General features: G+C 36.7%; 1 protein-coding gene across 14 annotated transcripts in view; it reads right to left on the bottom strand.

Annotated features, from left to right (window-relative positions):
* Positions 1–27995, bottom strand: part of ADGRL3 (adhesion G protein-coupled receptor L3) — an 846536-nt gene that overhangs the window by 429153 nt on the left and 389388 nt on the right. For all 14 annotated transcript variants that reach the window (XM_047719410.1, XM_047719413.1, XM_047719415.1 and 11 more), the window contains exon 5: positions 27090–27303. In XM_047719410.1, the coding sequence (XP_047575366.1) occupies positions 27090–27303 (214 nt within the window). The remainder of the gene's footprint in view (positions 1–27089; positions 27304–27995) is intronic.

Raw genomic sequence — 27995 nt, 5'->3', positions numbered from 1 at the left:
TTCAAGAACACTGCCACATGATCGAGCTGACTGGATGCCACTAGCAATATATTCACTTGGTATTTCTAATCTAAGTCATACCTGTATGCTGTTGTATATATCAATCATTTAGACCATTCTCAATTAATAGTACAAATAAAAGGCACAATAAATTCCATACATCCATGACCTTATAGTGCTTCCCATAAAAGACTTAGCCCACAAAAATAAAGCAGACACATGTTTAAAATATGAAACTAATGGTTGAAAAGTTCACCTTTCTCACTCATACAGTCTTATTGTTCACATGAGGTAAAGTATGTGAAAGAGCCAGCAGAAGAGTCCAATAAAGAAAAGAATAGCTACGTAACAAATCTGAGGCTTTGGTGCCTGAGTAATTTCATTATATTTTTTTTTTTTAAGAAAATCATTTTAGATTTTTATATTCCATTGTCATACAACACATTATTTATTTTTTTTACAGCTTTATAAACATATATTTTTATCCCCAGGGGTACAGGTCTGCGAATCGCCAGGTTTACACACTTCACAACACTCACCATAGCACATACCCTCCCCAATATCCATAACCCCACCCCCTCTCCCAACCCCCTCCCCCCATCAACCCTCAGTTTGTTTTGTGAGATTAAGAGTCACTTATGGTTTGTCTCCCTCCCAATCCCATCTTGTTTCATTTACTCTTCTCCTACCCCCTCAACCCCCCATGTTGCATCTCCTCTCCCTCATATCAGGGAGATCATATGATAGTTGTCTTTCTCCGATTGACTTATTTCGCTAAGCATGATACCCTCTAGTTCCATCCACGTCGTCGCAAATGGCAAGATTTCATTTCTTTTGTTGGCTGCATAGTATTCCATTGTGTATATATACCACATCTTCTTTATCCATTCGTCTGTTGATGGACATCTAGGTTCTTTCCATAGTTTGGCTATTGTAGACATTGCTGCTATAAACATTCGGGTGCATGTGCCCCTTCGGATCACTACGTTTGTATCTTTAGGGTAAATACCCAGCAGTGCAATTGCAGAGTCATAGGGTAGTTCTATTTTCAACATTTTGAGGAACCTCCATGCTGTTTTCCAGAGTGGTTGCACCAGCTTGCATTCCCACCAACAGTGTAGGAGGGTTCCCCTTTCTCCGCATCCTCGCCAGCATGTGTCATTTCCTGACTTGTTAATTTTAGCCATTCTGACTGGTGTGAGGTGATATCTCATGGTGGTTTTGATTTGTATTTCCCTGATGCCGAGTGATATGGAGCACTTTTTCATGTGTCTGTTGGCCATCTGGATGTCTTCTTTGCAGAAATGTCTGTTCATGTCCTCTGCCCATTTCTTGATTGGATTATTTGTTCTTTGGGTGTTGAGTTTGCTAAGTTCTTTATAGATTTTGGACACTAGCCCTTTATCTGATATGTCATTTGCAAATATCTTCTCCCATTCTGTCAGTTGTCTTTTGGTTTTGTTAACTGTTTCCTTTGCTGTGCAAAAGCTTTTGATCTTGATAAAATCCCAAAAGTTCATTTTTGCCCTTGCTTCCCTTGCCTTTGGTGATGTTCCTAGGAAGATGTTGCTGCGGCTGAGGTCGAAGAGGTTGCTGCCTGTGTTCTCCTCGAGGATTTTGATGGATTCCTTTCTCACATTGAGATCCTTCATCCATTTTGAGTCTATTTTCGTGTGTGGTGTAAGGAAATGATCCAATTTCATTTTTCTGCATGTGGCTATCCAATTTTCCCAACACCATTTATTGAAGAGGCTGTCTTTGTTCCATTGGACATTCTTTCCTGCTTTGTCGAAGATGAGTTGACCATAGAGTTGAGGGTCTATTTCTGGGCTCTCTATTCTGTTCCATTGATCTATGTGTCTGTTTTTGTGCCAGTACCATGCTGTCTTGATGATGACAGCTTTGTAATAGAGCTTGAAGTCCGGAATTGTGATGCCACCAACTTTGGCTTTCTTTTTCAATATTCCTTTGGCTATTCGAGGTCTTTTCTGGTTCCATATAAATTTTAGGATTATTTGTTCCATTTCTTTGAAAAAAATGGATGGTACTTTGATAGGAATTGCATTAAATGTGTAGATTGCTTTAGGTAGCATAGACATTTTCACAATATTTATTCTTCCAATCCAGGAGCATGGAACATTTTTCCATTTCTTTGTGTCTTCCTCAATTTCTTTCATGAGTACTTGATAGTTTTCTGAGTATAGATTCTTAGTCTCTTTGGTTAGGTTTATTCCTAGGTATCTTATAGTTTTGGGTGCAATTGTAAATGGGATGGACTCCTTAATTTCTCTTTCTTCTGTCTTGTTGTTGGTGTAGAGAAATGCAACTGATTTCTGTGCATTGATTTTATATCCTGACACTTTACTGAATTCCTGTACAAGTTCTAGCAGTTTTGGAGTGGAGTCTTTTGGGTTTTCCACATAGAGTATCATATCATCTGCGAAGAGTGATAGTTTGACTTCTTCTTTGCCGATTTGGATGCCTTTAATTTCCTTTTGTTGTCTGATTGCTGAGGCGAGGACTTCTAGTACTATGTTGAATAGCAGTGGTGATAACGGACATCCCTGCCGTGTTCCTGACCTTAGCGGAAAAGCTTTCAGTTTTTCTCCATTGAGAATGATATTTGCGGTGGGTTTTTCATAGATGGCTTTGATAATATTGAGGTATGTGCCGTCTATCCCTACACTTTGAAGAGTTTTGATCAGGAAGGGATGTTGTACTTTGTCAAATGCTTTTTCAGCATCTATGGAGAGTATCATATGGTTCTTGTTCTTTCTTTTATTAATGTGTTGTATCACATTGATTGATTTGCGGATGTTGAACCAACCTTGCAGCCCTGGAATAAATCCCACTTGGTCGTGGTGAATAATCCTTTTAATGTACTGTTGAATCCTATTGGCTAGTATTTTGGCGAGAATTTTTGCATCAAGGGTATTGGTCTGTAGTTCTCTTTTTTGTTGGGATCCTTGTCTGGTTTTGGGATCAAGGTGATGCTGGCCTCATAAAATGAGTTTGGAAGTTTTCCTTCTATTGCTATTTTTTGGAACAGTTTCAGGAGAATAGGAATTAGTTCTTCTTTAAATGTTTGGTAGAATTCCCCCGGGAAGCCGGCTGGCCCTGGGCTTTTGTTTGTTTGGAGATTTTTTTTTTTTCAAGATTTTATTTATTTATTTGACAGAGAGAGATCACAAGTAGATGGAGAGGCAGGCAGAGAGAGAGAGAGGGAAGCAGGCTTCTTGCTGAGCAGAGAGCCCGATGTGGGACTCGATCCCAGGACCCTGAGATCATGACCTGAGCCGAAGGCAGTGGCCTAACCCACTGAGCCACCCAGGCACCCCTGTTTGTTTGGAGATTTTTGATGACTGTTTCAATCTCCTTACTGGTTATGGGTCTGTTCAGGCTTTCTATTTCTTCCTGGTTCAGTTGTGGTAGTTTATATGTCTCTAGGAATGCATCCATTTCTTCCAGATTGTCAAATTTGTTGGCGTAGAGTTGCTCATAGTATGTTCTTATAATTGTCTGTATTTCTCTGGTGTTCGTTGTGATCTCTCCTCTTTCATTCATGATTTTATTTATTTGGGTCCTTTCTCTTTTCTTTTTAATAAGTCTGGCCAGGGGTTTATCAATCTTATTAATTCTTTCAAAGAACCAGCTCCTAGTTTCGTTGATTTGTTCTATTGTGTTTTTGGTTTCTATTTCATTGATTTCTGCTCTGATCTTTATGATTTCTCTTCTCCTGCTGGGTTTAGGGTTTCTTTCTTGTTCTTTCTCCAGCTCCTTTAGGTGTAGGGTTAGGTTGTGTACCTGAGACCTTTCTTGTTTCTTAAGAAAGGCTTGTACCGCTATATATTTTCCTCTCAGGACTGCCTTTGTTGTGTCCCACAGATTCTGAACCGTTGTGTTTTCATTATCATTTGTTTCCATGAATTTTTTCAATTCTTCTTTAATTTCCTGGTTGACCCATTCATTCTTTAGAAGGATGCTGTTTAGTCTACATGTATTTGGGTTCTTTCCAAATTTCCTCTTGTTATTGAGTTCTAGCTTTAGAGCATTGTGGTTTGAAAATACGCAGGGAATGATCCCAATCTTTTGATACCGGTTGAGACTTGATTTAGGACCAAGAATGTGATCTATTCTGGAGAATGTTCCATGTGCACTAGAGAAGAATGTGTATTCTGTTGCTTTGGGATGAAATGTTCTGAATATATCTGTGATGTCCATCTGGTCCAGTGTGTCATTCAAGGCCTTGATTTCCTTGTTGATCTTTTGCTTGGATGATCTGTCCATTTCAGTGAGGGGAGTGTTAAAATCCCCTACTATTATTGTATTCTTGTCGATGTGTTTCTTTGATTTTGTTATTAATTGGTTTATATAGTTGGCTGCTCCCACGTTAGGGGCATAGATATTTAAAATTGTTAGATCTTCTTGTTGGACAGTTCCTTTGAGTATGATAGAGTGTCCTTCCTCATCTCTTATTATAGTCTTTGGCTTAAAATCTAATTGATCTGATATAAGGATTGCCACTCCTGCTTTCTTCTGATGTCCATTAGCATGGTAAATTCTTTTCCACCCCCTCACTTTAAACCTGGAGGTGTCTTCGGGTTTAAGATGAGTTTCTTGTAGGCAACATATAGATGGGTTTTGTTTTTTTATCCATTCTGATACCCTGTGTCTTTTGATTGGGGCATTTAGCCCATTAACATTCAGGGTAAGTATTGAGAGATATGAATTTAGTGCCATTGTATTGCCTGTAAGGTGACTGTTATTGTATATTGTCTCTGTTTCTTTCTAATCTACTACTTTTAGGGTCTCTCTTTGCTTTGAGCACCCCTTTCAATATTTCCTGTAGAGCTGGTTTGGTATTTGCAAATTCTTTCAGTTTTTGTTTGTCCTGGAAGCTTTTAATCTCTCCTTCTATTTTCAATGATAGCCTAGCTGGATATAGTATTCTTGGCTGCATGTTTTTCTCGTTTAGTGCTCTGAATATATCATGCCAGCTCTTTCTGGCCTGCCAGGTCTCTGTGGATAAGTCTGCTGCCAATCTAGTATTTTTACCATTGTACGTTACAGACTTCTTTTCCCGGGCTGCTTTCAGGATCTTTTCTTTGTCACTAAGACTTGTAAATTTTACTATTGGGTGATGGGGTGTGGACCTATTCTTATTGATTTTGAGGGGGGTTCCCTGAACCTCTTGAATTTTAATGCTTGTTCCCTTTGCCATATTGGGGAAATTCTCTCCAATAATTCTCTCCAATATACCTTCTGCTCCCCTCTCTGTTTCCTCTTCTTCTGGAATCCCAATTATTCTAATTTGTTTCGTCTTATGGTGTCACTTATCTCTCGAATTCTCCCCTCGTGGTCCAGTAGCTGTTTGTCCCTCTTTTGCTCAGCTTCTTTATTCTCTATCATTTGGTCTTCTATATCACTAATTCTTTCTTCTGCCTCATTTATCCTAGCAGTGAGAGCCTCCATTTTTGATTGCACCTCATTAATAGCTTTTTTGATTTCAACTTGGTTAGATTTTAGTTCTTTTATTTCTCCAGAAAGGGCTTTTATATCTCCCGAGAGGGTTTCTCTAATATCTTCCATGCCTTTTTCAAGCCCGGCTAGAACCTTGAGAATCGTCCTTCTGAACTCTAGATCTGACATATTACCAATGTCTGTATTGATTAGGTCCCTAGCCTTTGGTACTGCCTCTTGTTCTTTTTTTTGTTGTGAATTTTTCCGCCTTGTCATTTTGTCCAGATAAGAGTTTATGAAGGAGCAAGTAAAATACTAAAAGGGTGGCAACAACCCCAGGAAAATATGCTTTAGCCAAATCAGAAGAGATCCCAAATTGTGAGGGGGGAGAAAGGCGATAAAAAGGGGTTCAAAAAGAAAAAAAAAAAGAAACTATTTAAAAAAAGCCGATAAAGAAAAAATATAAAAAGAGGAAAAAAATATATATATATATTAGATAAACTATTTAAAAAACGTTAAAAAAGAGAACGGTAAAAGTTAAAAAAATTTAGCAGAAGAAGAGAAAAAGAAAAAAAAATTGAAAAAGAAAAAAAAAATTAAATTAACTGCAAGGCTAAAAAATCACGGGGAGAAAGCCATGAGTTCTGTGCTTTGCTTTCTTCTCCTCTGGAATTCCGCCGCTCTCCTTGGTATTGAAACTGCACTCCTCCGTAGGTGAACTTGGTCCTGGCTGGGTTTCCCATTGATCTTCTGGGGGAGGGGCCTGTTGTAGTGATTCTCAAGCGTCTTTGCCCCAGGCGGAGTTACACTGCCCTTACCTGGGGCCACGCTGAGTAATCCGCTCGGGTTTGCTTTCGGGAGCTTTTGTTCCCTGAGCACTTTCCTTCCATAGAGTCCAGAGGATGGGAATGAAGATGGCGGCCTCCCGGTCTCCAGCCCGGAGGAGCCGAGAGCCCGGGGCCCCACTCCTCAGTGCACCCTCAGAGAACAGCGCCCAATGACTCCCGCCACCCTGGCCTCCGGCCGCACTCTGAGCTGACCGATCCTGCGACCGGTTCAAGGCAACCCTGAGCTGAGAGTCACTCCTTGGCTCTGTCTCTGTAGCCGGCTTCCCCGCTCCAATACCGGTAAGCTCTGCGACACTCAGACACCCCCGATCCTTCTGCGACCCTGCGGGACCTGAGGCCGTGCTGACCCCGCCTGGGCTTCACCCCAGTTAAGCCTCTGGAGCGATGTCCCTCAGCGGAACAGACTTTTAAAAGTCCTGATTTTGCTCCGTTGCTCTGCCGCTCGCCGGGAGCCGGCCCCTCCCCTCGCGGTCTATCTTCCCGTCGCTTTGGATTCACTTCTCCGCCAGTCCTACCTTTCAGATAGTGGTTGATTTTCTGTTTCTAGAATTGCTGTTCTTCTTCTCTTCAATCTCCCGTTGGATTTGTAGGTGTTTGCAATCTTTAGATAAGCTATTTAGCTGATCTCCCGCTACCCGAAGTAGTCTCAGCCTGCTACTTCTCCGCCATCTTGACTCCTCCGAACCTAATTTCATTATATTTTAAAATTTACCGTTATATTTCTATGTTTCTCAACTACAAAAATCAAAGATAATTTGTCTTGTTTCATGTGATCTACTTATGCAGCGTCTTCTCAAATTAGAAATAAGTGAAGGCATACCATTTCTAATGACATCATGTCTAAGCAAAACAATGCCTAATAGGCCTATAATAATTTATTATTTTACTATCTGGCACCGACCAAATGGAATTATGAGAACCTCGTTTCGACCTGACTCCAGGATGTGCTACACGGTTACACCCCGATGCTCCTTAGTTCCCCCTTTCACAAACACCTTGGATCCGAATTGCATGCTATGATTTTCAAAGTCAACTGAAACAAACTCTGATATTGTCTGTCAAACTTAAGAAATCATTTATAATAATTAAGATGCCTGAATGGCTGACCTGCAACTTTAAGTAAAAATTTCAGTAAAGCTCCATTCACTGACATCTTAAAGTAATAATCATTCAAAATAATTCATATTTTTATCCCCAGATTCAGACAGAGAACAATAATATACAAGATCAATCTCTTCTTCAAATATAATTTGTTTGAACTACAGTGTATTTTTTAAATGATGCAAATTTGGGGAGCTCCTTGGGGGGTGCAGTGGGATAAGCCTCCCACTCTTGCTTTTGGCTTAAGTCATGAATTCAGGGTCCTGAGATGGAGCCTCGTGTTGGGCTCTGCACTCCACGCAGAGTCTGCTTGAGATTCTCTCTCTCTCCACCCCTCCTCCTATCCCACTCACGCTCTCTAAAATAAATAAATAAATCTTTAAAAAAAATAAATGATGCAAATTTAGAAATTTGGAAGATTTTCATAAAAACCCTATTTCTGGCTGCTTGCTAATAATAACAATAATAATAATAATAAAAAATCTACCTGCATATAGGTTGCATCGCAACACAGTAAACTTTCTAGATAGTGCACTTATCTTCAGTTTAACAGAGTTCTTATCATTATTCCCCCTAAACCATCAGAATTTATCTTTATACCTCAATATGTAAATAAATAAACATCAATTACATGAGCTTCAAAATGCTATTTTTTTTCCCTTCTGCATTTCTAATATTTGCCTCAGTTTTTTATTGTTTTGGGATTTTGGTGTTTTCTTTTTCAGTTTATTTATAATACAGGCTGTACCTACAAGTTTTTCTATTTCTCTCTACAACATTTCACATGAAGTTAATGGGAACAACGTGATGTTAAAAGGAACAACGAAAGAACTAATAGCGTCCTTAAGTGGTTTGTGTTTGTCGAGCTCAAGAACGCCATGATGGCTGGATCAGAAGGAGCAAGACTCGGAGTACGAAGAGACAAGATCAAAAAGGCAAAGCTGTGTACATTGTGGGAGGTGGGCAATGGAGGCAGACTCATCCAACTGTAGGCTATCTAGGTATTTAATCCCTTTCCACATAGGCTTAGTCTCCGGTGATAGAACCACCATCTGTTCTCCTAAGACAGAAGCTTGGGATTGACCTTTTCCTTTATTCTTTCTCTCACCCTGGGCTTCCAATTAACGATGGATTTCTCTCAACTCAGTCTACCTTTCTCCATTCATTCCACAACTTCCTCAGATGAATCTCTCTTCTGGACAACTTGCTACACGTTCTAACTGGTCTTCAGGCCTCCATTCTTTTTCCCCTTCAAATCTATCCTCATTATACACTTAGACGCAAATTTTCCTAAGGCAGGATTTTATTTTACTTCTTCGCTTAAAATCCCTTCAGTGGGCCCTCTTCATGGTTATTGTTATGGATGGATCTGTATTCATCCAAGTTCATGCTGAGGCCTAACCTCCAATGTGTCTGGATTTGGATATAGAGCCTTTGAAGAAGTAATTAAGATCAAATGATGTTATAGAGTACAGCCCTAATCCAATAGCACTAGTGTCCTTATAAGAAGAGGAAGAGACACCCGGGATGCTCGTGCAAAGTTATAAGGACATGTGAAGACACACAGAGGCCTTAGAAGAAAGCAAAACTCCCAACGCTTTGATCTTCTCATGTCTAAAACCTTGAGAAAATAATTTTTTGTCCTTTAAGCCACCTAGTCATGGTATTTTGCTATGGCAGCCCTACCCAGTGATTACAGTCATTATGAAATCCAATATTCTGAACAGGATAGTCAAGGCCATTATTTTGCCTCTACACTCCTCATCTTTTACAACCCTCTGATTTCTCCTTTAATTTCCCATGTCACTGATATACATGTGTACAATCCCATACTTCTCCCCATGTCCACACTAACCCCTTAGGCTCTGATGACTTTCTGATGTCTTTCTCCTATGCACTTTAAGATTTAGCATAGATTTCATCCCCTGTGTTTCCCAGTCCACCTCAGGCTACATTAGGACCCCTGCCTTTTAGGCCTCCAGCTATCCACCTCACTCTCACTCCAGACCTGTTTATACAACTTCCCCACTAAGCATCCTTTTAGGGAGGAACTCTTAGTCATGTTTAAGTTCCTGGCTTTTAGCCTGATTCCTGGCCCAGCAGCATACGTGGAAGCTTCCCTAGTAATAGCTTATCTCTGTGGTTAATTTGAGTCTATTTGTGCTATCAAACCTGGACTTGCTTGGCATCAGCTTTCAATGCTCATTTCACATACATAAGCTTTTAATAAAAGCTTACGGCAATACAGAAACCCTGGGTATTTGGGTGGTGTTTGACAAGTGAAAACTGAACTTCTTTTATCGAAGTGATTTTATGGACAAAACAAAACAGAGAGGCTTTTGGGTTTTCTTACACTTTTAGTTTGAAATCAAGGGTCTTAAACTACTCATAATTTAACTGTACCTCTGGACTATAACTAGAACTACTTGTACATCATACTGTCTCCCTAGAATGTGGAATTATTAATGAGAGTGCACTTTCTTGCACTTATAATGACCGATTCAAGTGGAGTTGCCCAGTGCTTCTAAGAAGTATGCCACACCACGCAGTCAGTATTGTTGCAGATACTTACTTGCTATTGGAATTTCTTTTCCTTTTTTTTTTTTTTAAAGATTTTATTTATTTATTTGACAGAGACAGAGATCACAAGTAGGCAGAGAGAGAGGAGGAAGCAGTCTCCCTGCTGAGCAGAGAGCCCGATGCAGTGCTCAATCCCAGGACCCTGAGATCATGACCTGAGTCGAAGGCAGAGGTTTCAACCCACTGAGCCACCCCGGTGCCCCTTGCTATTGGTATTCCTGATGAAATGTCAAGTTCTCTCTCACAAAATAAGTCAATGTTCTTCTTTACTCAAATGCATATCCATAAAAAGTTAAAAAAGATTTTTCAAAGATCCAAATTCTGCAAAAAAGTACTTCCTCTTTTTCTTGTCTTTTTTTTTCCCTCCACTTTGAAGGATACTTCATTCCTAATTATGTTTTACAATCAAAGCAAGTTGCCATAGAGAGCAATATCAAGAGTCAGGGGGCACCTGCATGGCTCAGTGGGTTAAGCCTCTGCCTTCAGCTCAGGTCATCATCTCAGGGTCCTGGGATCCAGCCCCACATCAAGCTCTCTGCTCGGCGGGGAGCCTGCTTCCCTCTCTCTCTCTGCCTGCCTCTCTGCCTACTTGTGATCTCTCTCTATCAAATAAATAATTGGGAGAAAAAAAAAGAGAAAGAGTCACAAAGTTAAGGCAAAAATAAGAGGAACGTCAGGACAAAATTCCATTCAGGTGGTAGAAGGAACTGAATTGTGCCCCTCCCCCCCAAACTGTAGTTTCTTGTTCAATCTTCTGTGACCCTCTGATTACTCAAGTAACAGATGATCCAAGTAATTTGTGTTTGGTTTGGCATGGATCACTTTACCTTTTTGGTAACATATACACACACCCTACAGGTTGTTTACTTCAGTCTGACATCAAAGTGAATTAAAATTTCTTGTAGAGGAAATGGCAAATGGTGAAGGATGACAAGGCACAAGCCAAAGACTAGCTCTTGTGAACACGCATTCCAGACCAGCTGCACACAGGCAAAAGGAAGTTGCCCATCTGGCCTCACCCTATACACACCAACCTTTTCTATCCTTTCATCAGGGTGAAGAAGACTCCATTACCCTTCTACCATTCTAGCTTCTAAGTAACAAGGCTAACAACTTGGGTTTACTATCTAACTCTCTCCTTCCTTGTCTTTTCATAGTAAGACAAGTTTAAAGGTTTCCCAAAAAATGGAATAATTAATTTCCATTTTAGTGCATGGTAGTTACTTCTGACAATGAATATTTTCTAATTCTTTTGTAGATTAATAGACTTCATGTGTTTATAATATACTTTTTTATTTTTTTATTCATACTGAAATGGAAAATAGTTTTAAAGTGTTTGGTTACTGCTAAAAGCAATATGTACATTTTTTTTTTCTGTTTGAAATGAATCATACCATGTTCTGTGTGATATCTAACAATGGTTCATTTACTATGTGTAAACAAACAAAAGATGTTAGGACTCTGTAAAATTGCACCCATTACTTTTATAGTAGAACATATGGAATTGTTTTGTTGAGTTTCAAAGTGCAATCTGAGCTAGAGGAAGGGGAAAAAAGGATCATTTGAGATTTTACATTGCTTTAAGATTTTTTTGTGTGCGCACACATAATACACAATATTAAAAGAGCTGGAAAAAATCAGCATAGAATTCATGGTTATTTCCTTCCATGGGCAAACTGTGATGGTACTTCTCTCTTTACCTTTTGAACATTTTATTCAAAGAGAAAATACTATTGATTAAAAAATTAAGTAATTTTAAAAACCGTGATTGTTACAAAGGCTGGTCCAGGATCACAGATCCAACTTCTTTCATTAGCTTGACCTCGACAACCTGGAGTGGATGGCAGGTGCAATGTCAGGGAGGCATCTGGGTCTGGGATCAGATGTGCCTGAGCACACTCAGCGGGGAGCACCAGCCAACCCTTCCAGGTTAGTTTCCACAGCCAGTTTTGGAAAGACAGGGAGAATTTGCAAAGGACTGAGACTCAAAACTTGTAACAAAATTAAAATTTGAATTCAAATTTAAGTAGTGCCAAACACCACTTCTTTCAGGCAGAATCTCTGTCAGATCCCGTGGCATCAGGTGTTCTAGCTCTACTCGCCCAAAGATGGAAACTGAGGCACCGGTTTTCTTTCTTTCGAAATTGAAGCACCGCCATGTGGGAAAAATGTTTGTCTTCTCTGTTTTGGTTTGGTTTTTGTCAGGGCTTTGGTACTACAGAGACTTCAAAAATTCTGAGATTCTGGAAAGAACCTAGATGCCCATCAACAGATGAATGGATAAAGAAGTGGTATATATACAATGGAATACTATGCAGCCATCAAAAGAAATGAAATTTTGCCATTTGAGACAACATGGATGGAACTAGAATGCATTATGCTTAGCGAAATAAGTCAACCAGAGAAAGACAACTATCATATGATCTCCCTGATATGAGGAAGTGGAGATGCAACGTGGGGGGTTTGGGGGGTAGGAAGAGAATAAATGAAACAAGATGGGATCGGGAGGGTGACAAACCATAAGAGACTCTTAATCTCACAAAACAAACCGAGGGTTGCCGGGGGGAGGGGGGTAGAAAGAGGGTGGTGGGGTTATGGACACTGGGGAGGGTATATTCTATGGTGAGTGCTGTGAAGTGTGTAAATCTGGCAATTCACAGACCTGTACCCCTGGGGCTATCAATACATTATATGTTTATTAAAAAATGTTAAAAAATTAAAAAAAATTCTCAGACTCTGAGTCTTCAATTGGCATTGTTATTTGTAGTAAAAGGCAAACCATTTTGTGATATTCAGCATGAAGAGTAGGGGATGGAGAGATTTCACTCTCTCCCCAGCATCTCATTATCTCTTTTTCTGTCAGGAATATACAGATTTACTTTTGGTAAGCATTCTTCTCGCATTTTTAGGAATGTGCTTTAACTGAGATTGGAATCATTCTTAGCCATTAGTACCATTAAACTAACTGAATGCCAGAAGGGAAAAAAAGGTGAAAATAAATGAACAAACAAATAAATAAGTGAGAGGAAAGGGAGTTAGTAAGCTTAGAGTTCCAAAGAGCTGCTGTTCCTGCTATTTTGTTTTTTTTTTCTTTCCGAAAATATTCTGAATGCTGACAGATGAGTACATTATTCCAAATCAATGAGTACATGTAAAAGAATATATTTAAATAATTTGTGTTCTAGTCTTATGGAGGAGGGTATTCCCAAGGCAAGAAGAATCCTGATCCTACTGAGGTTTTGTGGCTTCTTAGCCTACACAGTGTCCAGCTGTGCTAGAAAATGTGTGGTAACGTATATTTGGAAATAATCCTGAAATTTTCTAAACTCTGAGATTGGATTGTCCAAGAAGCATTTCCTATTAAGAGTACTTCTTATCATTTTCACTGGTGGCAAACTCTGTATTCAAACCCTTCTCCCTCTGACACTTAATAGTTTCTTTTCCACAGTTTCCCCTGCTGGGTTTAAAAATGCAGCTGGCTTCCCACTGTGCTGGTTATTTCATTAAGAGGAAAATGTTGAAGTGGTGACATTGCCTATAATCTCTCTTAAAATTCTCTGTTAATTACTAATGTAAACAGTATGTGTGTGACTGTTCCTTATGTGGTCTATCAAGATGTTTTCAACATCGGCAGAGTGAAATGACACTGGAGACAAAATTCATAAGGATGAGACCCTTTACTCTAAAAATCTAGGAGATTATCATTTGACCTTTCCTACTCAAAATCTTTTCTCTATAGAATAGAGAAAGTCTACAAAATTTGATTATTCAATACCAAATCTAAAGGAATGATCTGTGGAAACATTCCTAAGCCACATTCTTAAGTGACATTTTCATAGCTCAAAATTCAGCCTTTTGCTTCGGTGTAGATGAACTCCTAAGCAGAAAGCAAACACTTTGAAGAAATGGCAATAGCACTGGTTATATGTGTAATATACAGTATTATGCCTAGCATGGTAATTTCTATTGATGGGTAAATCCTTTTCTGATCTTTCACATAAAATACCACATTAACTTTGGATGAGGGAATGGAGAGTTTTGATTATCTTCCCAGCAACTATTTCTTTCATTTTATCAAGAACATACAGCAGTACCTTTGGTGAGCATTCTTTCTTCATTTTTAGGCATGTGCTTTGCCTGAGATCAGAATCATTCTTAGGTCCAAAGATAATTTTAAAGTAAGAAAGTGATGGCATTCTTACTTAGGGCTATGAAGCCTAAGGAGTTGGGTAGAAAAAAGAGGCTGTACATACTACAGAAATGAGACCTAAGGTTCCAGAAGTTAAAGAAATGAAAGCTCCCCAACCCCAGCCAAAAAAAAAAAAAAAAGAAAAGAAAAAAACAAAAACCAAAAAACACACTCCAAGTTTCAAAGGTAAACTTGATGTGTTTTAAAGTTTTTCCCAGAACCAGAGCTCTTTACCCAGAAATAAAATCTCTCATGTGGGGGAAGGAGCAGAGGGAGAAGGAGAGAAAATCTCAAGCAGAGTCCCTGCTGAACATGGAGTCTGACACAGGGCTCCATCCCATGACCCTGAGATCACACCCTGAGCTCAAGTCAAGAGTGGGACTCTTGGGGCGCCTGGGTGGCTCAGTGGGTTAAAGCCTCTGCCTTCGGCTCAGGTCATGATCCCAGGGTCCTGGGATCGAGCCCCACATCGGGCTCTTTGCTCAGCAGGGAGCCTGCTTCCCCCTCTCTCTCTGCCTGCCTCTCTGCCTACTTGTGATCTCTGTAAAATAAAAAAAATCTTAAAAAAAAAAAAGTGGAACTTTTAACCGACAGAACCACCAAGGTACCCCACAAATAAAAATATTTTTAAATAAAAGAATAACATAAATGGATAATAAACATATCCCTTTATTTCTTAATAAATGAGAGAAAAAGTAAAACTGAAAACTTGAACCATCAGATAATATTTAACTATCAGATTCCTGGGTAAATATATACAGTATTTTCCTTGAAATTAATCTGCATCCTAGAAATACACATCATAAATACCCTATACACTTACATCTCAGAAGTTATGTTTCTTCTATTCGTCTGTGTGCGCGTGTGTGTGTACACAAGTATGTCAGCAGTGTTGACATACTACTTGCAGAGCTGCCCCTCTAAGGATATGTTGAGTTCATGCTATCACCATCAAAACAACATTTCCTTCAGTCACTTTCTGTAAGAAATTGTGATACAGCCAACTAAAAAATCTAGGAGTGAAGATTTACGGTGCAGCTTCTTTTTATCATTTGCTACTGACATGCTTTTATAATGCAATTACAGCTATCCCATCCGCATCCAGCTGCATCACTTCAAGAATGATCTTTTCCTTTGTGTGCACTAATGTGTAACATTGTAGATATGTGTTTCTACTTCACAACTTTCACTGAGACACATTTTCTGCTAGTTTGCAAGAGGCTCATATCCCACTCTAATATCCATGTGGGCTTGCCATGCTTTTATTAATATATTCCTTTCCACTTCTATAACTTTCAGTGAAATATTGTAATACACATAATGTTTGTTGTTATCGTTGTAGAATTTTTTTTTTATTATGTCACAGCAGGGAAATGCTATTGGAGGAAATAATTAAATGTAAAGTCATTTGAAGGACTCTACAATTTCTTTCGAACTCAAGTTGGAAAGTAATTCAGAATTATATCTCCTCAGGCAAGGATGATCTACTTGAAATCCTTGGAAAGGTGAAGGGCCTTTTATTATGATAAATTTTGCAGAGACTAATTTTTCTGACTCTAATTTCTAAAATACCTGCAGAGAAATAAGTCCCACATTCTAGAAGGTTGTCAGTGATCAAACTGGTCATAGGTATTTTTATACCGTAATGAGAAGAAAAAAATATTTCTGGTTTGTTTAGAGAAAAACAGAAAAATTTTTTATATAAGCTAAAAATGTATGGATATAACATATATCAGAAACATATAGGTCATATATATCACATTCAATGATGTTGCCTATAGCCAGGCTTTGGTGGGCTTCATGGGTATAATTCTGAAAATAAAGCAAAAACACCTATTATCATGAAACAAATAAGTCAATGTTACTAAATTAGTAGATAATATTGGAATACTACTTTTAATAATAAGATGCTCATATTGGTAGAGGACTGTCATGAACCTTTTACATATCATGAGTATAGTATATTTGAGAAATGAATTCAAGTCTTCAGAAGTATATTAATTAAATGTAAAATGTCCTGAGTTGTTTAGGTGATCAGTGGTAAAGGTTTGGGAACATCAAAGTGTTTCTGAATAAATCAACAATGTAAATAATTCTAGCTGAAAAGATTCTCTTCAGTTAAATATCATCTCACATTCAAACCTATAGTTATCCAGTTTCTTCCTTTTGTAACACCCCTGTCTTCTTACTTTTTTACAGCTTCTAAAGTATGTGTTCTTTTATATTGTGGTATTCCTGCAGACTTCTTTTCTTTACCAAGCATTTACTTTCTCAATACACTAATACGTCCAAGAAACAGCTCCAAATGTTTATTTCCGTAAGGTTGATAGAACCAACAGTTACGGGTACTAGTATTTTGGAAAGACTTCAAGTCTTTTCAAGCCAAAACACATATATTTATCTATTGAAATCAGCCCATACGCAGAAAACATATTTTGCTTTTGCTACTTAGTAAACCTAATTACAAATAAATATGATTTACATATCTTCCTGATGTACATGTGATAAAGTAAATATCAAATTTTATGGAAACCAGCACCAATTAGTGCTCTTTTTCATTTGACAAATATTAGGATAATAGTTATTCCCCAACAACTTGGGAAATAATATTTCTCACAGACTTAAAGTACTTTCATATCAGCACATAATAGGAAGATTCAAAATGTATTACACTGAATGATTTTCTAACTATACTTGGTATACTTGGTAGCATTTTTTTTCATATTTGGCTATATTTGGTAATTTTTAAAATAACAAAGAAAAAATGAATCAACTAAAGCTTATGGCTAGTAGAATATTCATGGAGAAAAAATTAGCAATGCTTTTAGTACAATTGAATTTTTACAAGATATGAAAAATTTAAAAAATCCCAAATAAGAATAGACTCATACAATAAAACAAAGTTACTATAATGCAGTACAAATAAAGATCCACTTTCATCTATATAACTTATTAGCAAAAGCTTTCTGAACATTTACGCCATCTAAAATCTCATTATATAAACATTAGAAATTTTAAAGCATTCTTTACTTATATTCAAGTTTAATTAAGAAAGTTTGGCATGATACATTTTCTCATTTACAATTATTTCAAAGTACTCACGTGATGTATTTAGTTTCTAACTCATGAGCCTTCCCTGTTCCATAGTTTACATATTGACATCCATTTTATTTTATTTTCATATGCCATGTAAATTTCAAATTATTCCCCATCATAACCAAGGTTTGTTTTTATTTTTACTGAAGTATTGCTATAGATAACTGTGTTGCCACAAAGTCCAAAATGTTAAAAGCAAAATCTTATTTCATAGTTTTTTTTTAAACTAAATATTTCTTCACAAGTACTCAAGTGTTTTTGCCTGAAAATTTATCCTAAGGCAGAAAATAAATAAATGTCATATCATTTAATAAGCTCCATGCCATGTTTTCATTATTTGTATGCAAAAAAGATAGGCAACGACTAATAGCACATGTGTGTGGGGGATGAACCTGTACACACACACAGACATATAGACACATGTATATTTTCTTTTCAGTAACAGGGACTGGTTCACACTTGTTTTATAGCTCAGTCTCTTTTATAAAAAAGTAGTGCACATTTTAGACAGAGCACACAAGGCAATGGATTGCAATAGTTATCATGGATTTTAGAGCAGGACTGCCTAGGTTAACATTTCAGCTTTGGAGATACCATGTAACTTTTGGAGGTTAACTAAACTCTGTGTGCCTTAATTCCACCATTACTGAAGAATGACAACAGCATCCATTACACAGGAGTAAGGGAAGAATTAAATGTGTTAATTCATATAAAGTGCTTAGAACATTGTCTGGCTTATGGGAAGTTCTCAAAAAAATCTTGCTCATAAAATAGAGCTGAAATATTTAGTATTAGTTATACAATCAGCTCTGTCCTGGCAATGCTTGTTTTTCCAAGAAGCATTAAATTACCTAAAGCACTTCATAAACACAATTGATTCAGATAAAAAAGAAGCTGAGAGTCTCGAGACCTTCAGATTCACAATAATTAAATTATTTCTACCAAAAACTTCAATAATAAAAATTTTCATCTGGCTGTAACTGGATATGGGTAAAACCTGAGCCAAACCAATCCAATATTTGGTTGAATGTTTTCATGAGAAAAAATGAGTTTCTTTTCTCACCTTCATGATCATGATCAAGAGCATAATTCTTTTTTTTTTTTAAGATTTTATTTATTTATTTGACAGACAGAGATCACAAGTAGGCAGAGAGGCAGGCAGAGAGAGAGAGGGGGAAGCAGGCTCCCTGCCGAGCAGAGAGCCCGATGTGGGGCTCAATCCCAGGACTCTGGGATCATGACCTGAGCCGAAGGCAGAGGCTTTAACCCACTGAGCCACCTAGGCGCCCCTCAAGAGCATAATTCTTAAGCATTTAAATACCTTATCATTTTATCACCCTTGCTATAATGAACAAAGTCTTTTTTTTTTTTTTTAAAGATTTTATTTATTTATTTGACCGAGAGAGAGATCACAAGTAGACAGAGAGGCAGGCAGAGGGAGGGGAAGGGAAGCAGGCTCCCTGCTGAGCAGAGAGCCCGATGCGGGACTCGATCCCAGGACCCCGAGATCATGACCTGAGCCGAAGGCAGCGGCTTAACCCACTGAGCCACCCAGGCGCCCCTATAATGAACAAAGTCTTAAAACTCTCAAATAAGACAGTGTACTGACTTAAATTCTTCAGCAAGTAAATTCCTATGTGTTTTAACTACCACATAGGTACAATGGGAGTGATAACAACAGGTATTGCTTAGTGTTATGGGGAGGAATTAATGAACTAATGAAAGGTGAATTCTTTACCAGAGTTTGTGGGAAATAAGAAGCACACAACAAATGTAAATAGGTATTATTATTACCAATAACAACAATATATTTCCTATTTATACAAGCATATTATACCCTGAATATTAAAACTACAGCTAGAGGTAAAATGCCTAAATAATTAGCAGGCAAGGAAAGGATATTTTTTCCTAAAAATGTAACTCAATGGCTATATTGATCAATTTTGTAAGGTTGGTTTCTTATTAAAACTTTACTCTTCTTTAACCAACAAATGATTAGTTGAACTATATATATTTTATGTGTGGATTTGAATCTTACTTTTTCTAATGTACTAAGAAATGAAAAGAATCTTTCTGATAACAAAAATTATTTTTAAATATTTTTAAATATTTTAAAAATATTTTTAAAAAATTTTTAAATATTTTTAAAATGTGTCTGAGAAAGAAAAAAAAAGGCTAAAAGAAAAAAAAATCATGGGCTTTGTAGCCAAAGGAGCAGTCACATTTATACCATCATATAGCAAGTAATTTTAAGTGAATTTCTTAAACACCATGTACCTCAGCCTCCTCATCAGTAAAATGAAACATAAAAGGCAGTAAAAATATTTTGAGATCCACACCCCGGTAGCCTTAGCAATCTTTAAAATCACTGTAATGACAGGGCAACTGAGGTATTATTCTGAATGTCTGTTAAATCTCATCAGAACTTACATTCTTCCAGAGTCCTGTGGTATCCAATTTAACCAGTGACAGAATTGATGTTCATAACCTGCTTCGTCCTTTTCCATATGAATTTAAGCTATACTGAAGTTGATTACTACAGTGTTTTTATCCTGTATAGATAAAGAGAAAATTTTATCTCCCCTTTTCAGAAAACTATCTTTCTTTCCTTGGTGATATCTTTTAAACATTTTCCACAAGATGTCAAGTTCTACAGACTGACCACAAAGTGTAAAAGTACCTAAAAAACTGGAGATGGGAAAACAGCTAATGTGATCATTCACTATAAATGAAAAAAAAAAAAATGATTCTTAGATTTTATAAATCAAATGAGCTTAGGAGATACAGTCAACAATACTGTGATGACTTTGAATGGTGACAGATGGTAAATATGCTTACCGTAGTGACCATTTCATGACATATATAATTGTTGAGTCACCTTGTTGTATACCTGAAACTAATACAATATTGTATGTCAACTATGCTTCAATAAAAATAATAATTCACTCATGAAAAAAACTCCAGATGATTTTAAAACTCAGTATTATGCAACATAAAAGAATGAAGACAAACATAACTAATGCTCAGCCATAAGCAGAAATGAAAAAAATATATTTGCTAAAACATCAATTCTTCTACCCTTTTGTCTCGTGACCTCTTTAACTCTTAATATAAATAAGATTCTCAAAGATTATCAGTTTATGTAAGTTATGTTATTATGCACCATGTCAGAAATTAAAACTGAGAAATTTTTAAAAGTACATTATTTCTACTGTCTTGGTCTCTGCTAAGATGGCATCAGATTTACCTACCATTGCTTTTGCACAATCAGTGGCTACATCTAATACAATGAAAAAGGCAAACAATAAGTTAGAATTATTATGAAAATAGTTTTGACCTTGTGGAATCCCTGGAAAGAACTCAGGAATTTCAAATTTCCAAGAACCGTACTTTGAGAACGGCTGCACGAAGAGTTAATATTCCCCAAGGTCTGGAAGAGACAGCCAACACAATTCCCTTTAGCTTTTATCCCAACCTATCCTGAAATAGTTTAATCACTTACTAAATTCTTAAGTTTCAAAGCACACATACGTAACATAATTTCATTCAAACTTAAATAAATAGCAAGCAATACTGCAAGCATTTCAGCAAGACATTATCAAATATGTTCTCATAATTGAAATGGGCTGATATATTAACAAAGAGGTAAATGTCTTCCAGACAGGAAATTCCCAGCTTCTCCATATTCTCTACATTTCAGATTGATAATGGGATTTATCTTCCTTCCTTCCTTCATTTCGTTTCCTTTTCTCCTTAATAAACATGCACACAAAGAGTAATTCTTAAGGCAAAGAGTTATATATTATCGTTTCTATGCCCATCTGTTCTTTTTACTGCATAGAACAAGCATTCAATGGAAAATCCCTGATATGAGGGATTATTTTTGATCTGTTATAATTCATAAGAGAAATGCAAGATATAATGTAATAATTCTGTTAAAGGAATGAAGGAGAATACTCAAATTGAAAAACTCATATATATATATATATATATATATATGCGCACAGTTATTGCAGAACATTTATTCAGTTATGTACACACAGAAACTGCCACTGACATTTCTTCTTCGACAGCTGTTGTAAGAATTCTTAACCTCACCGGGACTGAATACAACAAAAAACAAGATCTTTTTGTCAGCTGTAAAATTCCCTGTAGTGGTACCGATATAAACTGAAATCTAACTTTTCCAGAAGGGTGAGAAACAACTTTCTTTCTGCTTTCTTCCCTTCCTCACTCCTTCCCCCACTCTCTTTTTTTGCATGTTCCCACTGTGACTAAGGACATATGACAATGTAACCTTGATAAAATGCTGGTAGAAGATTAAAAGTAAAACTCAGATCACTCATTTAAATAGAAAAAAAAATCATCTTACTTTACAAATTTAACATCTCTACTTGACAGAAAACTCTAAAGAGTGCATTTGTTAAATGTCTAGATTATGATCTTTGATTCCAAAAGAATTCAAGACGCAAGAAACATATTTATATCCATGTTTCCAGAAATAACTGCTATTTCTTTGATACTGTACCCACTGAAATCCCCACTAAATCTAATCTGATTTTAAAAATTCACTTTTGGGCGCCTGGGTAGCTCAGTGGGTTAAAGCCTCTGCCTTGGGCTCAGGTCATGATCCTAGGGTCCTGGGATCGAGCCCCACATTGGGCTTTCTGCTCAGCAGGAAGCCTGATCCCCCCAACCTCTCTGCCTACTTGTGATCTCTGCCTGTCAAATAAATAAATAAAATCTTTTTAAAACATTCAATTTTTAGCTTAAAACAATGCATTAAGAATAGACATATAGACAGAAAATGTATTTATCATTGTGTAGTGTGGGAAGGAGATGGGGTGTTATCAGTAATGGGCATCAGGATCTTAATGTGGTGTTGGAAATATTCTAAAACTGATTTATGGTGATGTTGCATCACTTGGTAAACTGGCAAATTTACTTAAAATATCATTATACTTCAAGTGAGTGGATTATACAATATATATGTTATATGATATATAAAATATGATATACAATACATGATATAGAAAAATGTCTCAACAATATTATATATATAAATGAATGTAATGAATGAGAGAAGCCAGACACCAAAAAACATATGCTATATGAATTCATATATTTAAATTGTAAAATGGGCAAAACAAGGTATTAGAAGCTCAACAGCAGTAAAACTTGGGGCAGGGGTGGAGTATGGCTGGTGCAGAGTTTAAAGGAATACCTTTGAGATGCTGTTAATGTTCTATGTCTTAACCAGAGCTTGGTTTGTGAAAATCCACTGAGTTGTAGATATTTATGATATGTGCAATTTTCCGTATGTGTATTATACCTCAATAAATGTATACTATATACACATACATATATACCTGTTCACAAATGCCTTTTCAATTTGAATAATAGAAGCAATTCCACATAAAGTAATACTGTTACACCACATATTTAAAATATGTGTCCAAAAAGATGGCACAAGGAAGTCATATGATACTCAAACTTCCCACATTTAGATGGAGTTTTTGTCCAACTACTAAGAAGAACTCCAACAGGACTTTGTACTGACAACGGGGATAGCATGAAGCTAGTTTATCATCAATTTATAGAGGTTTCTTAAGAGCATGTGAACTCAGTTGGTGGGGAGGTTGGTGGGGTGCTGGCCTCAGGAAGTGGCACATTTCAAACAGGCTTTGGAGAGACGAGATGGTGCAGAGCAGGCACCAATAAGCTTTGGAAGCCATGGCAGAAGAGGTTGGGTGAGGGGTCATTGAAGGGAATCTGTCCCCTCATGCTCTTTTGGGTTCCTTATATGCCTAATATATCTTATATATCTAATATATTATAAATCTAGTATCACTTTTGTCTCTTCTGGTTCCACCAATGTCGCCATCCTTCAAGGACCAGCTGAACCTTCCCTCTCCAGTGAACACTCTTTAATATTATCTGGCCAAAAGAGCTTTCCTCCTTTTTTTCAACTCCTCAATAAACATAAATGATGTAAAAATAAAACACTGAGCAAGTAATCTAGCTGTTTGTATATTATCTGCCAAAAAGCTATAGGTGTGTGGGCAGGAACCATGCCTGGCTTATTCATCCACCAAACTCCAAAGTTGTCACGGGGCACTGCACGTTGCGGAATTTCAAGTGTTGGTGGAGTTAAAAATGGAAATATTTCCATTAATAGCTGAAGATAACGCGAAACCTCAGCTGCATTCAAAATGTAAAATTTTTGCAGTTATCAGTTGCCAACAGTCATTTTTCACATTTAGGTTCTAAAGCTCTATGTACCATTTTTCAAATCTCTGAAACGTGTAAAAGTAAAATAGAAAGAGCAAAAATCACTCAGATAATAGAATTAAGATTTTAAGTGGCATGACGCCATCAGAGAGCACATTTAGTTATTTATTTACACACCATTAAACATCAGAAAGTAGTTTTAGGTAAAATCAACAGAAGGTCTGCCCTCTAGAAGCCGACAATTTACTTTAGACAAGACGTCTCTGGGGTGTGATAACGTGGGTGCAGTAATGTTTAGGGGCAATAAAGAAGGATGCAGACGATAACAAGGGAGTGAAAACAGAAGTTCTGAGAAGGATAAGGAAATGTGTTCTGACATTTTAATAAGTCTTCTAGTAGGATAACGAAAGAAGAGGAAAAGCACAGAACTTCCAGAGGGGATGCAGGCAAAATGGCAACAGAACACACTTGGATTTGAGGAAACGAGGTGTCATCCACCAGACAGTGAAGGGTCTGGTTTCTCTAGAGAAGGTTTCAGATGGCAAAGTTCTACTGGGGAAAAATATGGACATTACGTGCCATCCCCTTTTGATGCAAGTCCCCAGTTTTTCATACAAAACTAACATTTTATTATACAGTTTTATTTATGTATTTGTTCAATGTGTATTCAAACATCTACATAAAAACTATTTCAGGGGCGCCTGGGTGGCTCAGTGGGTTAAGCCGCTGCCTTCGACTCAGGTCATGATCTCAGGGTCCTGGGATCGAGTCCCACATCGGGCTCGAGTCCCACATCAGGCTCTCTGCTCAGCAGGGAGCCTGCTTCCCTCTCTCTCTCTGCCTGCCTCTCTGTTTGCTTGTGATCTCTGTCAGATAAATAAATAAAATCTTAAAAAAAAAAAAAAACTATTTCATGTCTGTCCTTGCCTATGACACATCTAATTTATGAGGGTGAAGCGAGTTACAAAGGCTGTTTAACAAGGTTATACAAGGATACACGAAAACATTTTGTATTTTGTAATATAATTCTCCGATCCAGAGACACACTTAAAAATGTGTAGACACTGATACAATGTATTTCTAGAACTTTAAATGAGTGAAAACAGTAACTATCTAAATATCTCTTAGAAAAGTTTCCCCAGGGGCGCCTGGGTGGCTCAGTGGGTTAAGCTGCTGCCTTCGGCTCAGGTCATGATCTCAGGGTCCTGGGCTCGAGTCCCACATCGGGCTCGATGCTCGGCAGGGAGCCTGCTTCCCTCTCTCTCTCTGCCTGCCTGTCTACTTGTGATCTCTGTCTGTCAAATAAATAAATAAAATCTTAAAAAAAAAAAAGAAAAGAAAAGTTTCCCCATTATAATCTAAATTCAAATGGATCATTGAAGCTCTCCATATTGTTATTATTATGATACATCCACATCATAATTAGAAATTATTAGCATTATTTAATATGCTGTCACTGGCAAAACAGTGAAAGTTCATTAATTATAAAGCAGCTGAAGCAGACATGGCCATCTCATCTCTTGGGAATTTACAAGATGGAACCTGATTTCTTCTAAGAGTCAAAAGCATTTAATTTGGGCAAGTATAAATGTAGTATATTTAGCAGTCCAAATACAACCAAGGAATTCGCCTCCATGCAGAATTAACCACAGTTATTTGAGCTGACAATTCTTACTTGAGAAACCACCAGGGGGCTTCCACAAATGATTCACTCAGGGTGCTTAAAGCAATTTTACTCTTCAGATTTGTCACTTTACAGACACATCCCATATAATTCAGCAGCTTGAGAGGATCCATTGTAACTATTTTTTTGCAATAATTATAAGATTAAGGGCTTATTTTGGGAGCCATTAATAATATCAATAAGAGGATTAAAACAATTTCAATGAAAATCATAAAGAGATCAAAGAGCTACTAAAGTTAATGGTTCTGCCACATTTAAAATGAAAAGCTAATCACAGAAAAGCAGAATTTCCTCCTCAACTCACACCTCAAATGGATACAAAGAATCTACTTTTTTATTTGTTGGGTTTGGCAGAAATAAATAAAATAAAATAACCATTTAGTCTTAATGCTCATTCATAGTCCACATGGAAAAACCACTCAGGACAGACACCATTATAACACCTACACATCATGAATTAATTAGATTTCTTTTAGGCATAACATCAGAGAATTTAACCATAGTTGGAGGCATGTCAAATGTGTAACAAGAAGAGACACAAAATGAGATATAACAATGAAAGAGACACACAAGAAGAACCAAATGCAACCAAACTTCTATCACATGGAATCCCCAATATAAAAACCTTATTTCTCATTAATATTCACCATAGCATGAGTTAGCATTTTAGAAATAGACAAACAAAAGCCCTCAGATTTGCCCAGAGAAACCATCATCCTTCAAGTATACTACAGAGGTTTTGATTATCAAAAACTGGGCATGTTATAATTTCTAGTAACAATTTATACAATTATTTATAAAAAAAAGATACTATCAATATATTAATCATACACAAAGATACATATCAGCATTTTAGTCATCAGAATTTTAGACAAAAAGCTAAAAATAATGCAGGCTTTCTCAAGCACAAGAAAGATAAGCCTTGAGAACTATGGTTCTTGTTTTATATACTTGACTTTGTTGATTTTTACATATGCCATGATTTCCCCTATATTTTAAGAACTCCTTAAATAATAGAAGAAAATAATTGGCTAAATAGAAATCCTACTGAAAAAAATAATTTACTAAATAAGTAATTTATTCATTATTTTAAAATCACTTTGTGAGCATATTTAGTCAGAAAATATGAAGGCTTATAGTAAATGAATGACTTTACTAATTTCTAAGAAATCATAGTAATATTGAACAAATATTTAAGATATATATATATATAAAATATTTAGCTAGTTTATCAAGAAATCTTAGTATAATTTAAACCTTCCATAGTATGGATTCCCATTGACCAGTTTTGTTAGAATTGAAGAACTTCTTTTCCTTATCCAGTGATATTATATGATAACTTAAATTATATTATTTGAATATGGTAATATTTTGAATAGCTTAAATGAATTACATTATATACTAGATAACAAAATAATACTTTTTCATTGTTTTTCAAGGCCAAATAATCATTAATCAATAGTTTTTATTACACTTTGATTAATGGTTATAAAAATTATCTATTAACTTTTATTTTTTTCATACACTGACAGAAAATATTTATTAGCAGTAAAATAATTTTTCTGTAATTTCTGGAGAAAATTACAAAAGTCTGTTTTGGAAACTGTGAAAAATAAATTTAGTTTTTTAGCTATTGAGCCCAGTTCTAGAGAAGTCAGAGTACATCATCAAATTTAATAATAATCTAATAAATTTTAATAATTTCCAAATGCCATTTGCAATCTCTAATGCTAGCATTTTAGTGATATGGGAAACCAGTTAAATTGAAAAAGTAGCTCAAATTATTCTCAAATATATAATGCTATTTGTGTTCTTACCTATGCTCAGTATGTCACACAGACTCATGGTTAAGAATTTATACTAAATGTACACACAAAAAAGAATATTAGAAGTATCATACCTTTGAGACATAATCTTATAGGCATCTGGCAGATAGCATCGTATGTTCTCCATCTGAGCAGGGTCAGAGTCACAAATTTTGTCATCAGTCCTTCCATAGTTGGCACTTTCTATCATGATGACATCTGTTCCTGGACAGCGGAGCTCTATGGGGTAGCTCTCACAGGAGAGCTCTCTGCGGACCACAGCCATCGGAATTGGGGCACGGCTGAAAGCTACCGGAAGGAGGAGGAAGAACTATTAAGTCATCTTTATTACATACAAAGGAAAAGTACATGTGTTTGCTTTTCCAGTGTTTGGGATAAACTAATACCAAAAAACAAACCAGTTGCAATTAACAATTTTAATTAAAATAGAATATTTTTCAATTTAGTAACTTTACCAGATCTTTAAAAATCTCAGAGTAATAGCTATTTCATAAAGCCTTACCTAACACAGTTTTCTTATAAATAAAAGAAAAAGAGCACTCAGATTTTCTAAAACTTTGGCTGGTATATGAGGTAAAGTCTATGTAGAAATATTACCGAGTGTGTAGAGATTCTCAGGAAAACCTCAGGGGTATCGTGTGTGCCTTGTTTCATTTTGTTTTATGGAAACTATTACCAAAAATTGCATTTTTTAAAAAGATTTTATTTATTTATTTGACAGAGGAAGAGGAAGACAGAGAGAAAGCACAAGCAGGGGAACACCAAAGAGACAGGGAGATGCAGCCTCCCCAGTGAGTAGGGAGCCCCAGGCAGGGTGCCATCCCAGGACACTGGGATCATGACAAGAGCCAAAGGTAGATGCTTAACCACTGAGTCATCCAACAAAATCACATTTTTGTTGAATTTATATAATCTTAAGGATTCTATTTTCATTTTAAAACATGGTTTCATTTTTTAGTATTAATTAACATAATCAGTAT

Source organism: Lutra lutra, chromosome 2 (genome assembly GCF_902655055.1).
Source record: "Lutra lutra chromosome 2, mLutLut1.2, whole genome shotgun sequence".
NCBI classification, from domain to species: Eukaryota; Metazoa; Chordata; class Mammalia; order Carnivora; family Mustelidae; genus Lutra; species Lutra lutra.
This window is presented reverse-complemented; position numbering and strand designations above follow the sequence as displayed.